General features: G+C 44.8%; 1 protein-coding gene across 4 annotated transcripts in view; it reads right to left on the reverse strand.

Moving 5' to 3' along the window:
* Window positions 1-14,368, reverse strand: part of MARCHF3 (membrane associated ring-CH-type finger 3) — a 151,050-nt gene that overhangs the window by 24,189 nt on the left and 112,493 nt on the right. For all 4 annotated transcript variants that reach the window (XM_082380727.1, XM_082380728.1, XM_082380725.1 and 1 more), the window contains exons 2-3: window positions 14,014-14,257; window positions 10,953-11,157 (exon numbers count right to left, since the gene is read on the reverse strand). In XM_082380727.1, the coding sequence (XP_082236853.1) occupies window positions 10,953-11,157; window positions 14,014-14,201 (393 nt within the window). In that variant the 5' untranslated portion in view covers window positions 14,202-14,257. The remainder of the gene's footprint in view (window positions 1-10,952; window positions 11,158-14,013; window positions 14,258-14,368) is intronic.

Consider the following 14,368-nt stretch of genomic DNA (forward strand, 5'->3'; position numbering starts at 1 on the left):
GAGTTTTTGCATTACTTTTGATTGAAAAAAGCCATTGCATTAAAATATTATTTATCTTGAGTATTAGATTTTTGGGTACCATTTAAATTTTGCTCCTGAGGTGAGTGCTTCACTTACCTCACTCTGGTTCCAGCCCTGTCTGCTAGAGATGGACACATGAATTTTATAGTTTTTGGCAAGTATAGGTAGTGTTGCTCTGAACACTGCTGTACATGTTTCATGGTGAACATAGGTATGTATTTCTGTAAGTATATACCTAGGAGTGAAATTTCTGTAGGCAAATTAAAAAAAATTTTTTTATTAAAAAAAGAAAATTGACTGTGGTGATGGTTACTGAACTCTGTGAATACACTGAATGTCACTGAATTGTATGCTTCAAATCCGTGAACTATGTGGTAAATGAATTGTATCTGAATAAACCGTGTTTTAAAAATCTGATTCCGAAAAACAGCCTTGGTAAAAGTGACTTGAAGTGTCTTGTAGATTTCCCTACAGACTCCCCCCCCCAACTCTTGCATGAACCCTGTTTTGTAGATATTTCTTTCCACCTTGCCATAGCTTCATCCAACAGGATCATTCTTCAGACATATGCATCTGTCAGGTACATCTTACAAGCAGCCGAAAATGTGTATATTTTGATGAACGAATGATTTCTGGGTTTCAACATTAAACTCATAGCTTTTAAGCAGATGAGCCAGTGTTTAGCAAAATATTAGAGCCTTTTTCTTACTTTCACCTCTCAGGCCTTGTCTCCCATCATCTGCCAGCTTTAACGCAAAGATCTAGCCTTTGGAAGTAAGAAAAGTGTTAGGAGGGGCTGCATAATTTTCTAGGATGGTGAATGTTTTCTCTTCATCTGCCGATTTCTGCTTTTATTGATTCTACACAGATATGTCCTTAATGCCTATAAACTCTATTTTACAACTTTCCTGCTATTCCTACCTGCCAGCAGCATTTCACGTATACTACACTAGCCATTTTCCCTCAGAGCCCTAAAAGATTTTGAACTTCACCATTTATGCCAACTTTCTGTCTCTAATAGGATCGCTGGAGGTGAAGTGATGATAAAATAATGAGTAGAAAATATTTCATTTTCTTCTTTTAATCTGACCTCAGTCTTCACAAACAGATGTTTTACACATTTTAATAGGTGGCACACCGAAGAATTAAGGCTGCTTTTCAGTATTCTAAACTAAAAGCTTCAAAAGACTTTTTTTTTCTCTTTCATGTTAGACACACACAAACATAACTTTGCTCTCATGTATCCATCACAGCATAAACCTATCCCTCTAGCTCTGTAATAATGGATGGCAAAGAAACAGTTTTATCCCAGACAATCTCACGGGGTCCCTGTCTCTTCACGAATGAAGTCAGGCAGCCATGAGGCACCGCACAGGAATGTAAGTTTAGTGAACAATATGGAGGAGGAAAGCAAAGCGACAAGACCTGACAGGGTCTTTCTTATCTTTCCCCAAATCTGCGGCACCTGTCAAGAAAGGGAAGCGAAGAACCGAGGCAATTACATACATAATTCAAGAGAAAAACCAGGGTTCTCCTTCATGAGCTGCAGAACCAGTGTCACCAATCCGAGTTATGTAGATGACAGTCTTTAAAGAAATTTACCTCGCGTGTGTGTACAACCATATTATGACCGATTAACCTTCACAACCTGTTCCTGAAAGGAGGGAAAAGGCTCAAACATTTTGAGTTCACCAGGCTTTCTAATAACATCTCTCCCTTAGGAGAGATCTCAGAAGAAATGGGTGACATAATGACTCTCGGAAATGAAGACGCAAGTGCAGAGAAAAAGTAACTAGATGAAAAGGGAAAAAGACAGGGTGTGTAAAGTCCCTTGGAAATGAAGAATGAGTTTTCTGGCTTCTAACAGGGTGGTGTACCTAAGAGCTTTGTTTCCCCGAGACCAGGGTATCAGGAGCACAGAGAAGAACTGCCATTCCACTGTCCCAGCACACAGTCTGGCACAGCTCGTTGTGGTTGTGTTGTTTTAATGCACTTCATTTTTTAGAGGTAGTTTTAGATTCACAGCAAAATTGAGTGGAAAGTACAGAGGCCCAATATACCCAGTGCCTCCCCACATGTACAGCCTCCCCCATTATCAACATCCTCCCCCCAAGACTGGTACGTTTGTTACAATCGATGGCCCTAGATTGACACGTCATCATCACCCCAAGTCCACAGTTTACATTAGGGTTCACTCCCGGTGTACATTCTATGGGTTTGGACACATGTATAACGACAGGCAGCCACCATTGCGGTGGTGTACACTGCCCTAAAAATTCTCTCTGCTCTGCCTCTTCATCCTTCCCTCCCCGCTAACAGCTCTGGATTTCATGGACGAAGCCAACGTCAAGAGGAAATCAGGGCTTTAATCATCACTTTTTGCATTCTCCCCTTTTTAAGGGACATTTAGTCCCTTAGAAAGGCTGGCTGTTGGTGAAGAAGCCCTCGCTTCTGTGTGTGCTTGTACCTGTGTGCGTCAATAAGCAAGTGAAAGAAAGTAGTCTTGAGCCAGGAAGGAAGAAGCCAGGTATGGTGGCAAGTGCATGGACTCTGGAGCCAGAGGAACCTGCATTCTTCTTCTGCCTTCTCTGCTTACTAGCCCTGTGGCTGAAAGTCTTTAAGATCTCTGAAGGGTGACAACATTTCAGAATCTCAGCTTCCTTATCTACAAAATGGGATAATATCCATTCTAGGGATACCCGAGACATTGAAATAAGATGACTATATAAAGTGTACAGCATATAATATTTCCCCTCTGCCTAGGAAATGGTTAAATAATTTAAGAAGAGAAAACTCTGGGGTGTGAACATCTTAAGGATAAAAATAGATGGAGTCACAGCGAAATTAATGAATGCCACTGGATTGGAGTGTCATGTCAAGATCTGTGCCTGTGCTAGAAAACGAAGATCTTAGCATAAATGGGCAAAGCAGGGTGTTATTCAGTGAATAAATGACCACTGAGCTTCCACTGCCTAACTGAGGATACTTCTCCACTTGGCTCATTCGAATATAATTGCCCATTAGGCAGCATTTAACCATAATCATGTACTGCTCACAATATTTCACACTATTATGTGTTTAAAAGTGTGTATTCTTTCTCTGGAGTTAAAAGTGTCAGGTGTTGGCACTTAAAACTGAAAAGGCAAGAGGAGGGCAGGCAGAAGCCCTCAGCGGGGAGTTTCATGCATATTTGGTAACTCTGCACCTGAAATCTGCACCAGGCCTGATGCAACTTATGTCTCACTTCAGTTCAACCTGGTGCCTTCTACCTGCACAGGGCAGCTCCTGTGAGCTAATTGTGCCTTGTTATTTCGGCAGGACTTAGGAGAGAGATGATTACTGGATGTAGTCATTCAGTGACATTTCACTGCTCCTGGATCACACTCGCCTTTACAAAGCTCTCCCGCCAGCTGCCCAGGGACACTTTCCCCTCCACCCGCTGCCCCCCGAACTCCCATATAGTAACTTCGAATTGTCTGCCTTTCCAAGAAGTGGTCCCCTTGGTGGCCAGCACTACCTGTACTATTTGTTCTTACATTTGGAGGTAGCTCAAAGGGGCTGGAATCCTTCGGGATTCTCTCTCTCATTCTGTTTACTTCTTGTTCTTGGCCCAGATGTGCTTCAGGGAAACCTGGCTGAATTTTCTCCTATCTTTGAGACTACCTGAGGATGAATTAGTGACGACTCTAGACATTTCCTCCCTGCCCCCTCAAGAGGCTGTTCTTTGAAAGGTATGTCACTCACAAAATGGTGACATTTATTAATTCTAGGTGGTAGATACAAACCTGTTTATATATTGTTCTTTGCCCTCCTCTGCATGTGTTAAAGCACAGAATAATTAAAATTAAAAAGTTGTGTGAAACAATTCTTGGTGTTTCGCATCTTTGTGCCTTGCTGCAGGAAACCCTCAGATGGGGAGGGGTTGAGGGCAGCTACTAGGACCAAGAAAGGTCCTCTTGAAAACGTGAATTCTAATTTGTATTTCAACCCAAGCTTACTGTAAGTATCAATACAATTTAAAATACTAGAATTGGTCATGTAATTCTTTTTGTGCAAGGAACAGGATTTCCCACCCCACCCCCAAATTAGTCCTTTCCCAGTGGTGGATGGGCTGAAAACCCAGGCACCAGGCAGTTAGCTCCCTTCCATCTGGCATGGCCATGTGAACACTTCAGTTGGCTTACTTTTTTAATGAAGTGATTTTTAATGAAGCAAGCTGCGAATTTAATAGGTACCTTAAAACAGCTTCTTTGTAACTAAGCTTTAAGTAACGAAGCAACTGCCAAATTAATCACCAGAACCAAGAGAAAAATCCAAGACTGAACAACTGCAGGATCAAGCATTGCTGGACTTCGGTCATCAGGCAGGTCATCTCAACTGCTGGACAAAGGATGGGGAGGCTGGTGTCTTGCTCAGCAACCTGATCAGAGGTCAAGGAAATGCTTGGCCAACACTAAGGGATACTGCAGTGCAACGTACTTCTCACCACTGTTGGTGCTGGTACCCTGTCTCTTAGTGGTTCATTTATCGTGTGATGTTGAACCAGCCATTTCAGCTCATTAATAACGTGGGGACAATAGGAGGGAGATCATTAAGTTCAGTCTGTATTACCCTGGAAGAAAGATGTTGGTAGAAAGAAATCACACAGCATTAGCGAACTCTTTTAAACTGTTTGAAAGACATCACCCAATTCTGGAATCTCAAATGTAAATGGTAGGCACATAATGCAAGAGGGTGAAGAGGGCTGGGTGGGCGTAAGCAAAAGGCAAGGCCTGGGGGAACTGGAAAGCGCATGCATGTCCCACCTGAAGGCATTCACACTAAAAAAGTGTTAATTCAATAAAGCACACCTGTGTGCGTGAACGAGGTCACCAGTTGGCTAGTTCTGCTCTGTTTCACTGGTGAGGAAGCTGACGCATTAAGAGGAGAAATGACTTGTTCAGGTTCTCACTGAGGTGGTGGGCAGCCAGCTGGCTGTCTCACGGTTCTAGAACAGCAGCCCCAGCCAGGATGTTAAGCCCTGCTAGGAAAAGTCACCGGCACAGATGTCACTCAGTGGGTCTTTGCTGTGTTGTCCAGAAAACAGACACAAAGTCCCTCCACACGCTCCCCTTTCTGGTACATAATCTTTCCTTTGTCCTTCATGCTATGAGCCCTGACTCTTGCTTTGGGAGGCCTTAGCCCGGCCTGGAGCGGCTGGAAGAGCTGCCTCTGGGAGACGGAGCCAGAGAGGAGGGGCCTGATCAGCACCAGGGGAGCTGAGGACCTGTGCTCAGTGCACGGGAAGGTGGGAAGTGGGAACTCCTGGTGGGTTCAGGTAAATCCCTCCCCCATCCCACTGCGCAAATGCTGCCACGGTGCTTCTCTTCCATTCGTCCCTCCAGAACACAGGAGGAGAGAGCGAGGCCTGAGTGCAGCTCCTGAGACCTTCCTTCCTCCTCGTTGGGATCCTGACCTCACATAACCACCGGAAACCTGTGTCTTCATCTACCAAATGGGTAAGACGATCGTTTCCCCCCAATACTATGGTGAAGCCTTTGCTTGCCCAGAGTTTGGATTCAGAAAAGCTTGACAAATGCCAGCTGGGCCTGAATCTTTCCGAACGGCCTGATCCTCCCCATCCCCCAAAACCCTCCTCTAACTCGGGCCAGCGTCTCCCTGCCAAGACCTGAAGCACATGTTTTCTCCCCATTGGCTACCAGTGGTACAGGGCTCCTGCCACCTGCCATTCTTGAAAACCTGATGGAGGACTGATGACCAAACGGAAGCCAGGATTTGTGAGAATCATCACATTTGTTGTGTGGCTCAAAGCAGTGGTGCTAGTTTGTGTTATATAAGCCCTTGTCCAACTGTGTCTGTCCTGAACTGCAAGGGCAAAGGGTCATTTTCTTTGATTTACAACCACAGGCCCCAAATACGATACAGGGTTTGCAACTGGGGGAGGAAGGTTCTCCATTCATCCGTTTATTCAACGAACAGAGGCTTCATGATTGCCTATCACATGCTGTGATTATGGTCCAGCCACCTTTCTCACTGGCCTGCCCTTCGCTCACGGGTTGGAATGAAGAGGGGAGCCTGCCTGCCTTCCTTCGAGGAAGTAGGTGGTCCTCATGCCTGGGAAGCTTTCTCAATCAGTTTATATCCCCTCTGGTGTCATTCCCTAATTATCCCAATGCTACAAGGGTTTGCTGATGAAAATGAATACTCTGAAACACAAAGCTCATGTTTTTACTTACAAGAATACATTAAAAATCAAAACCAGGGACTTCCCTGGTGGTCCAGTGGTAAAGAATCTGCCTTCCAAGGCAGGGGACGTGGGTTCGATCCCTAGTCGGGGAACTAAGATCCCACATGCCGTGGGGCAACTAAGCCCGCACGCCTCAACTAGAGAGCCTGCGTGCTGCAAACTACAGAGCCCACGCGCTCTGGAGCCCGTGCGCCACAACGAAAGAGAAAACCCACATGTCACAACTAGAGAGAAAGCCGTGCGCTACAGCTAGAGAGAAGCCCGTGTGCTGCAAGGAAAGATCCCACACGCCGCAATGAAGATCCCGCAATGCTGCGACTAAGACCTGACGCAGCCAAAAATAAAATAAAATAAATAAATATTAAAAGGAAATCAAAACCAAACCAAACCCACTACAACGAAGCGAGCAACGTCCTCACCTAAGTCTGAAAGAAACACAGTAGGAGGGTTTCAGTGAAGTCTCAAATCTATTAAATAGTGAAGCGCCAAGGTACAAAGGCATTTCTTCACAGCAGTTCAACTCTGCTCCCTGTTGTATAGCTGGAGATGACAGTGAATCCAGGGCACACTTTAAAACCATTTTCCTCCAGTGACTTAAAAAAAAATTATAAATAAAAAGTTTGAAAAAAAAATCCTTAATCCTCAGCTCCCTTTATATCCCATTATTCTGAGTAACTGATATGTGTGAAAACAGTCTGTTTCAATTTAGCTCAACCTCTGACTCACAGGGAAGAGCTTTTAAATTGTTCATACAATTCTTATCAGTCAGCTGGGGTTGGGTAAAGGAAATAGGAATACGGAAACCTAATCACTCCTTCTGAGAAAAATCACCATGTCTCCCTGATTGGAGGAAGATCAGATCCTAGGAAGCCTTTCCTGCAGATTTCCACCATTTCCTGGCTGTTTCACTTTAATCACGACGTTGTTGAGCTGACCTATTACTTCATGAGTTTCCCGGGCAAGGGTGGGTGTTACTGATACACGTCTTAGGAAAGCCCACTGGCAGATATTCTCATCACTGGAAGCTGATGTTGCAAGCACGCTACTTGCACATAGCAACCTGGGCTTCCTTGGCAAACTGCTCAATCAGATATGCAATCATGGCAACAGGCTGAAGTCAAGGCACACATTTCTGGGAACAAACTGTGATATTTTTATTGGTTTGCTGTATTTCACCCTTATAAAAGAATGGTATTAGAGTTCAACTTACACCGAGAAATGAGTAAAATTGAAAATGAGCAGGGAGGAGACCATAAAACTACCCAGGCTGGTCATTCCGTGAATCCTTTTATGGTCAGTTGATGTCTATTTACTGCCAATACCAGGTCAATATTTTGGAGCTAATTCATCTGACAAATCGCCACTGGGTACATTTTCCATCATCAACAAAAAATATGTAGCTTTCATGAGAGAAGTGCTGGCTGTGTAGGTATGAAATGTATGTGGGTTATGTCTGCTCCTCCTTTTTGCTATGGACGGTTCGAATGCTTTCCTTTCAAGCTTTGCCCAAGTAGGTACAGATCTTAGGAGATTTACCTTAGCTGGACAATAGAGGAAATTCATCCACAATTGAATAAACCGGATGATCGCAATGTAGCTCTCTTGGGTTGAAACTAACTCTTGTTATACTTGCTTACTTAGCACCAAGAAAATATTTAGGGTATAAAACTGGCAATGAACTTAAAAGACTAAAAGATTTAGTTCCGCCATGTAGGTAGGTCGGTAAGTAGACACACACAAGCAACTTACTGAAGTATAATTTACTTACCATACAATGTACTCATTTTAAGTGTAGAATATATTTTTTTGCCCAAGAATTTGAGGCTTATAGAGGCCAAAGAGATCACAGAGAGCCTGTGGCTCACCCTCCACACTGCAGCTCAGAGAAACTGCCACGCCACCCAGATGGTCAGTGGTAAGTGGAGAGGTGATGCCCTATTTGGAGAAGCTAATAGTAACCAGCCCATTGATTTGGCCATTTTGAGTAGAAACTCACCATTTTGCAGGGAAAGGGAGGAAAGACTTTATGTAGCAGCCTGTGTAGAAGATGGCTCTGGGTTCCTGATATGTTAAAAATGAACATCCAACTGCTGGCTGCAGAGAGCGTAGGAAAGGATGGAAGGGGAAGTGTCTTCCCAACAGGATACTGAGGAAGACGAAGGCTTACGGTGAATGAAGGACTGAGAGTTTACTAAAGAATGGGAGTCTGAGGTGTTACAACAATTCTGACTGATGTAACGTCCGGATGCTGACAAATAAAATTTATAAATGACTTTTTCAACCACTTCCTCTAGCAATGGAGTTGTTATTATCCCATTGATTTTGAAATGAAATGTTACGGAATTTTCTTGCTTTAATGAGAAGGCAGATCCAACTGGTAAATAAAGTAATGATTAAAGCAATTAAAAGAGTGAAAATGAGAAATAAAGTAACAGTACTCCTAATGCTTAACCCAAATAGGCAGGTTTTGCTGATTTACTAAAAAGACTCATGTTCATCTAGAGGTAAACATATTGAGAAGCAATGCTCACTGTGAATAAACCCACCCTTTGGTAAGAGGATAAAAGTCAATTAGTAATGTCATTTGTTTAAAAATCTGCCTGCACCTGGTTCTCATTTGTCCTCCAGCTGAGAAACCAAAGACAATTTCTTTTTATTGCTTGTGGTCAAACAGCAAGTTCATTTCGCCATGGGATGATCAAATGGCCAGCCTCCCCGGCTTGAGAAGGTCTGCCTTTCACTTTCAACTTGTTCAATCATCATTAACTCTGAAAAATGTCACATTCCATTTGTGCAATGAAAATTTCACCACCAGTGACCGTTTGGGTGAAGTTTTTGTAGGCGAGGGCCTAAATCTTGCAGAGCACCTCACACATTCTCAAGGTCATTTGCCTCGTTTCCTTGTTTAATGACAGTTGCCTAAGATGCTGGAGTCCGTCCATAGCCTGACATCAGCAGCTCTGAAGAAACCTCTGTGTTGGGGTACGTGTCCCTCTCTGAGACTGAAAGGGTTCACACGTGTGTGTTATCTGACACGCACGCACATGCACCCCCTCCTTTGTTATCTATTGTATTATGCATACACACACTGGGGTTTTTACCAAGCAAAAGTCTTCTTTACTGGGGAGAGACCGGTAAAAAAAAGACCACTGGATGCAGCCCATTCAAAGCAGGGTTTCCTTACTCTGGGAAGTCGGCTTCCCTGGAAGAAGCTGCAATATCAACTTGGGAAGGTTCCAAAAAGTTTCTAGAAAGGAGAAATAGGCTTCTTTTTAACGTTTGCCATTGGGCTTGGAAATCTTCACCTCCTTTGTTTATTATTTAATTATATTTCCCCTTCTGCAGAGAAGTTCCGAAATGCAAATCCCAATGAATGCAGCATTGGGCCAAATCCCTCACAGCACTCAACAAAAACGAATTTCTGGAAGTCGATGTCAATCAGCAAGATGCCTAAATTAAGAGGCCACTTGATCCAGAATCTTAAAAAGAAGCATAGTGTTTATTGGGGCAAGTCAAATAAATTTTGTGCCATTTGGCAAGCAAGTCATAGTTAAAACAGGCCCCAGTTACAGGTCCTGATTAAATTTTCAAGGTCAAAACCAAAAGAATGTTTAAGCAGAGCTCCCTAGAGTCTTAGTGCCAGGGTGCTAATATACCATTTTAAATAGCCTCCAAGAAGGGCTTCTTGAGCTCTAGCTCTAGTGTAATGTCAAAGTTCCACTGGGTCAGCTGCTGAAATAAGGAGGAGGTTATCAGCCTGACTGGATTATAGGCACAATGTGTTGGTCCCTTTCAACTAGCTGTGCTTCATAATGTATTAGAATATTTATTGTTGCCAATATCCAAGTTTTGATTGACTAGAAGTTGGGGGTAGGAGAGAAGGCAAAAATAATCTAATCATTTTTTCCAATTTCCCCAGTTAATACAAGACCAGACCCTGGGTCTAAAGAAGCATCATATGGCCCCTAAAATAGGAAAAGGAATGTCCTGACATTTTAATGGCCGAGTTGACAGCATCACTTTTAAGAAAAGAGATTCCAATCCTAAGAATCTCTTTAGGAAAAGAGATTCAGGTTATTAGCTGAAAAAAGCTTGCATGTAATTTCCTAGGAGGGACTGAGACTTTTCTTATTCAAACACTTGACTATGTACCTGGTATTATAAGTGTATAATAAATATTAACTCATTTAACCCTCATAGTAATTCCAATAGGTGAAGTCACTTACCTAAGGTCGTAGAACTATTCAGACCCAGAAGTCTAGGTCTATATGCATTATACAATGCAGCTATTTTTTTTCACAAAGACTTCTCAGACTAGGCAACCCAAATGCCCATTTATCTGTTGCTTCAAGGTGAGAGATGGTGTGCAAAGAGAACAGTGTGTTTGACCTGTTTGCTCCACGTCACAGGAATGGGAAATGGAGATCAAGTCTCTAAACGTCCCTTCTCCTCACACTGATTTCTCCCACTCTCTCGTCTCCACCTCGTGGAGGTCACCTTTCTACTGTTGGCTCCTGAGTGCTGGCTCTGTCTGTCTGTCTCTCTCTCTCTCTCACACACATGCACACACACAGAGCTATTACTGTGCTTCAGTGAAGCTGCACAGGGTTTGTGATCTGGGCATAAAAGCAGACATCATTTGCTCATTAGAGTTAAGTTTTCAAGACGTGTCCCAATTACTGACCTCCACTAACGGCCTGGGTTTGCGCTCGACTGCAAACCTGAAGTGGCAGAGTTCACAGTAGTTGGTGTTTGAGGATGACAGCCAGTGCTCCAGGCAGCTGCGATGAATTGTCCCCAGGGTCCCTGTACATTCACATGGAGAGAGCAAGTCCTCTTGGCTGCTGCCCTCGTGGCAGATCCTGCACATTGGCCGGTCATTGAAGGGGCTGCAAGAGAGGAAGGGGCACCTGCTGGTCACGGGCTGGAAACCACCACCACGCTGTGGTCCTCTGGCTCTGTGTCCTTCGGACCCTCCCCCAAGGCAGCTGCTCAGAACAGACACCTGGTTTACAACCCGAGATCTACACTGGCACTCGGTAGTGGGCATCTACTTCTGTCAATACAAAGAAATAGGGGGTGACCAATACCAGAGCAGGTGGGCCCAGGGCCATAAGTGAGTGAAAAGGAGCAACGTGTTAATTTTACCTTAGACATCGATGTAGTTCAGGCAAACTACCAATCAAAAAATAAACATCATCCCTAGCTATTAAGAAGTTGTTTTGAAACGACACCAATTGTAGTTTCTAGACAAACTGTATCTTTTGAACCAGGCTGGGACACTTTTGAATACCCAGAGGTTCCTTTCCTTTCTTCTTTTAGTGGGATGGGCGAGTGAGAGAAGGGAAACGGACTGGTGGCCAACCCTGAAGCTGCCACACAGAACTGCAGTCTGAGCCAGAGCATGACGCTGTGGCAGCTTGGTCCTTGGAGCTTTCCTAGGATGCACTTTGGGACGCTGAGGACAGTAAGCTGAAAGCGAGTAAAGGTACGTGCTACCAAGGTGGCCTCAGTCCAGAGCTTGGCCTTTAACTTGGAAACACCACCCCTGCACATTCTGTGAGGACACACAGGGTAGTGGTTTGTGAGGCAGGCTCTGGAGTACAGCTGCCTGGGCTCGAACCCCAGCTCTGCTGCTCACCAGCTGGCTAACTTTGGGTGAGTTACATCACCTCTCTGGACTTTAGTTTCCTCATCTGTAAAATGGGCACAAAGCATGGTGCCTTCCTCATATGGCGACTGTGAGGATGAGAAAAGATAGTCCAGATTACAAGCTTAGAAGAGGGACCAGCATGTGGTAAGTGCCTAGTTAATGGTAACTATTTTCACTTGTAGAAAAACTCAGGTCGGGGAAAATCAAAAAACATGGCCCTCATCACATAAGTCAGAGGCCAATGGAAGGCTCAAACCAAGATGGCCTCACTTCTCAATGGATACTGGAGGACTATCCCTCTCTGATTAATGTCTTCTTATATTGCTAGAGGTCCTTATTGGGTATTAGATTTTAAAATGTCATCATTGTATGCGCCAACCCAAGGACCATACCCTTTACCCACCCTCTCCCGCCTCTTCCTGTCCCCCAAAGATGACAGTGTTCCAGGCTTATGCCCACCACTCTCTTTGACTCCATCTTTGTGGAAAGGCCTTTCTGGGGATGATCCTGGGAATGAGTGAAGGCTAAAAGGGGATTAAAAGAGGAAAGGATCTCCTTCCCACTTGCCAAAAGACCCCCTCATGCTCAGGGGTGGGAAAAGAAAGTTTAAAGAGTTGACTTTTTTCTCTCATTATTACTGGTCTCCGTCATTCACACTGAGCCAAATGTGTGTAAAACTGTAAAAGCTCTGGCTTACATTTCTATGTGGTAGGAGAACACACACGTACACGCACATTGGCTCACAGGTCTCAGTTGTTTCAGCTCTGCAGACTGTTTTTCCTGATCAAATGAGGTGATTGATGGCTCAAGAGTGATGGGGGCATATGCAGACAGATAACTGTCTGTCTCAGTTCACAGCTGAGCAATGATGCTCACTGCCTCATCGTATACTGAGTTCTACCCAACTGATTGTTACAAGTTTTCCCAGAGGCGGAAAAATATATATTGACCTTTTTTTTCCCTATTTCTTCCCTTTGCAATAGCCGCACGGATTGAAAGTAGATGGCACATGGATAATGTTTACAACACGTGGCGGTGTGCGAGTCCGTGTCTGGTGGCCGCCACGTCCGGGGCTAGGAGCGGGGGGACAGAGAATGTTGTGGTGTCACTAGGAGTTCTGCTGCAGGGGCACGTAGGTGGGCCTGTATCTGCACCGGAGGGGTTGGCTGAATTGCTCAGACCAAGGTAAGCAGTCGAGGTCTGAGTGACTGACCCAAAGTCTCAGGGCCAGAAGTGTCAGCACTGAAACCAGCGGGCAAGTCCAGTATTTTACAGTCGTAAGTCACAGTCTCACTTACCCGTTCTGAAACTAATGGAGAAGCCAAGGAGGACCTAGAGGCCAGGCAGCCTGTGGCTCTCAACCTGCCAGTGGGCAGCAAGAGCACCAGAGGAGACCTCCAGGGACAAAGTGCCGGCCTGGATAAGCCGTCTCCGGGCTGCTCAGAGCCTTCTTTCTGGCTCCGGTTTATCACTTGGGGGAGACAATAGTACTTCACGGGGCACAGTGTATATGAAGGATCATGGCTGGGACGCCGGGAGAGTGAAGGAGGAAGCAGCCGAAGAGGCCCCCACGTGGGGATGTGCCAGAGGTGACTCCCCCAGGAAGTAGCTGTGGACAGCCCCCATCATGGCATGCTGATTAGCATGCACATCAGAATGTCACTTCAAAAGTTTTGCCCACATATCCAATCACTTTGGCTCAGTCATCTGAAACCAGGTGCCTCCTTCATTCTATTCTAACAAAGGGCTACCTTTGTTAGCACCTGGAGACAACGAGAATGTAATTACTGTAGTAAGGTCAACGTAACAAATGTTAAGCAAGCTACCCTGTGCCTTGTGGGATACTCCCCTGCCTGGGTCTCTGCAAGTGTGACTTTAAGCGGAAAAGTCCACAACATGAGTTTTATCTTTTTGCCCCATTGCTATAGAAACGGCAATGACAGAACGTGTGTAGTTTTTTTTTTTTTTTTCTCCCAGTACCTCCTCTCACCTGACACAAAGACCTGAGCACTAATTACATTCCCTTTAGCATTTCCCATCTGACAGCCCTCCGGATTGATTACCGATTCATTGATTTTAACTGTGGTACTACCTCTGGGTGGCAAGGGTCCGCACTACTGTTGACAGCAGCTGCCCGTCCTTGGCTGAAACTTGCATGACATACTGCGGCTGCCCATTCACTAGGCTGCCACAGTCCTCCACGGTCTTCACCACGGGTGCAGCTGAACTGGTGCAGTCTGGCAGCACTTCGGGCAGGTGACTGCAGCGGCTGGTTGTCATGGTAACGGACGGCAATTACTCTGCTAATGGCTTCCACATTCATACAGGATTTCCATCTAAGAGAGATCAGAAAACAGTTTACTTGGTCAGGGTGGTTAATAGAAAATGGACAATTACAGGTCACCATCATGATGTCATTATTTAATAGAAATAACAGGGGTGGCCTA

This window comes from Balaenoptera borealis (assembly GCF_965194805.1).
Source record: "Balaenoptera borealis genome assembly, chromosome: 2".
Classification (NCBI taxonomy): domain Eukaryota; kingdom Metazoa; phylum Chordata; class Mammalia; order Artiodactyla; family Balaenopteridae; genus Balaenoptera; species Balaenoptera borealis.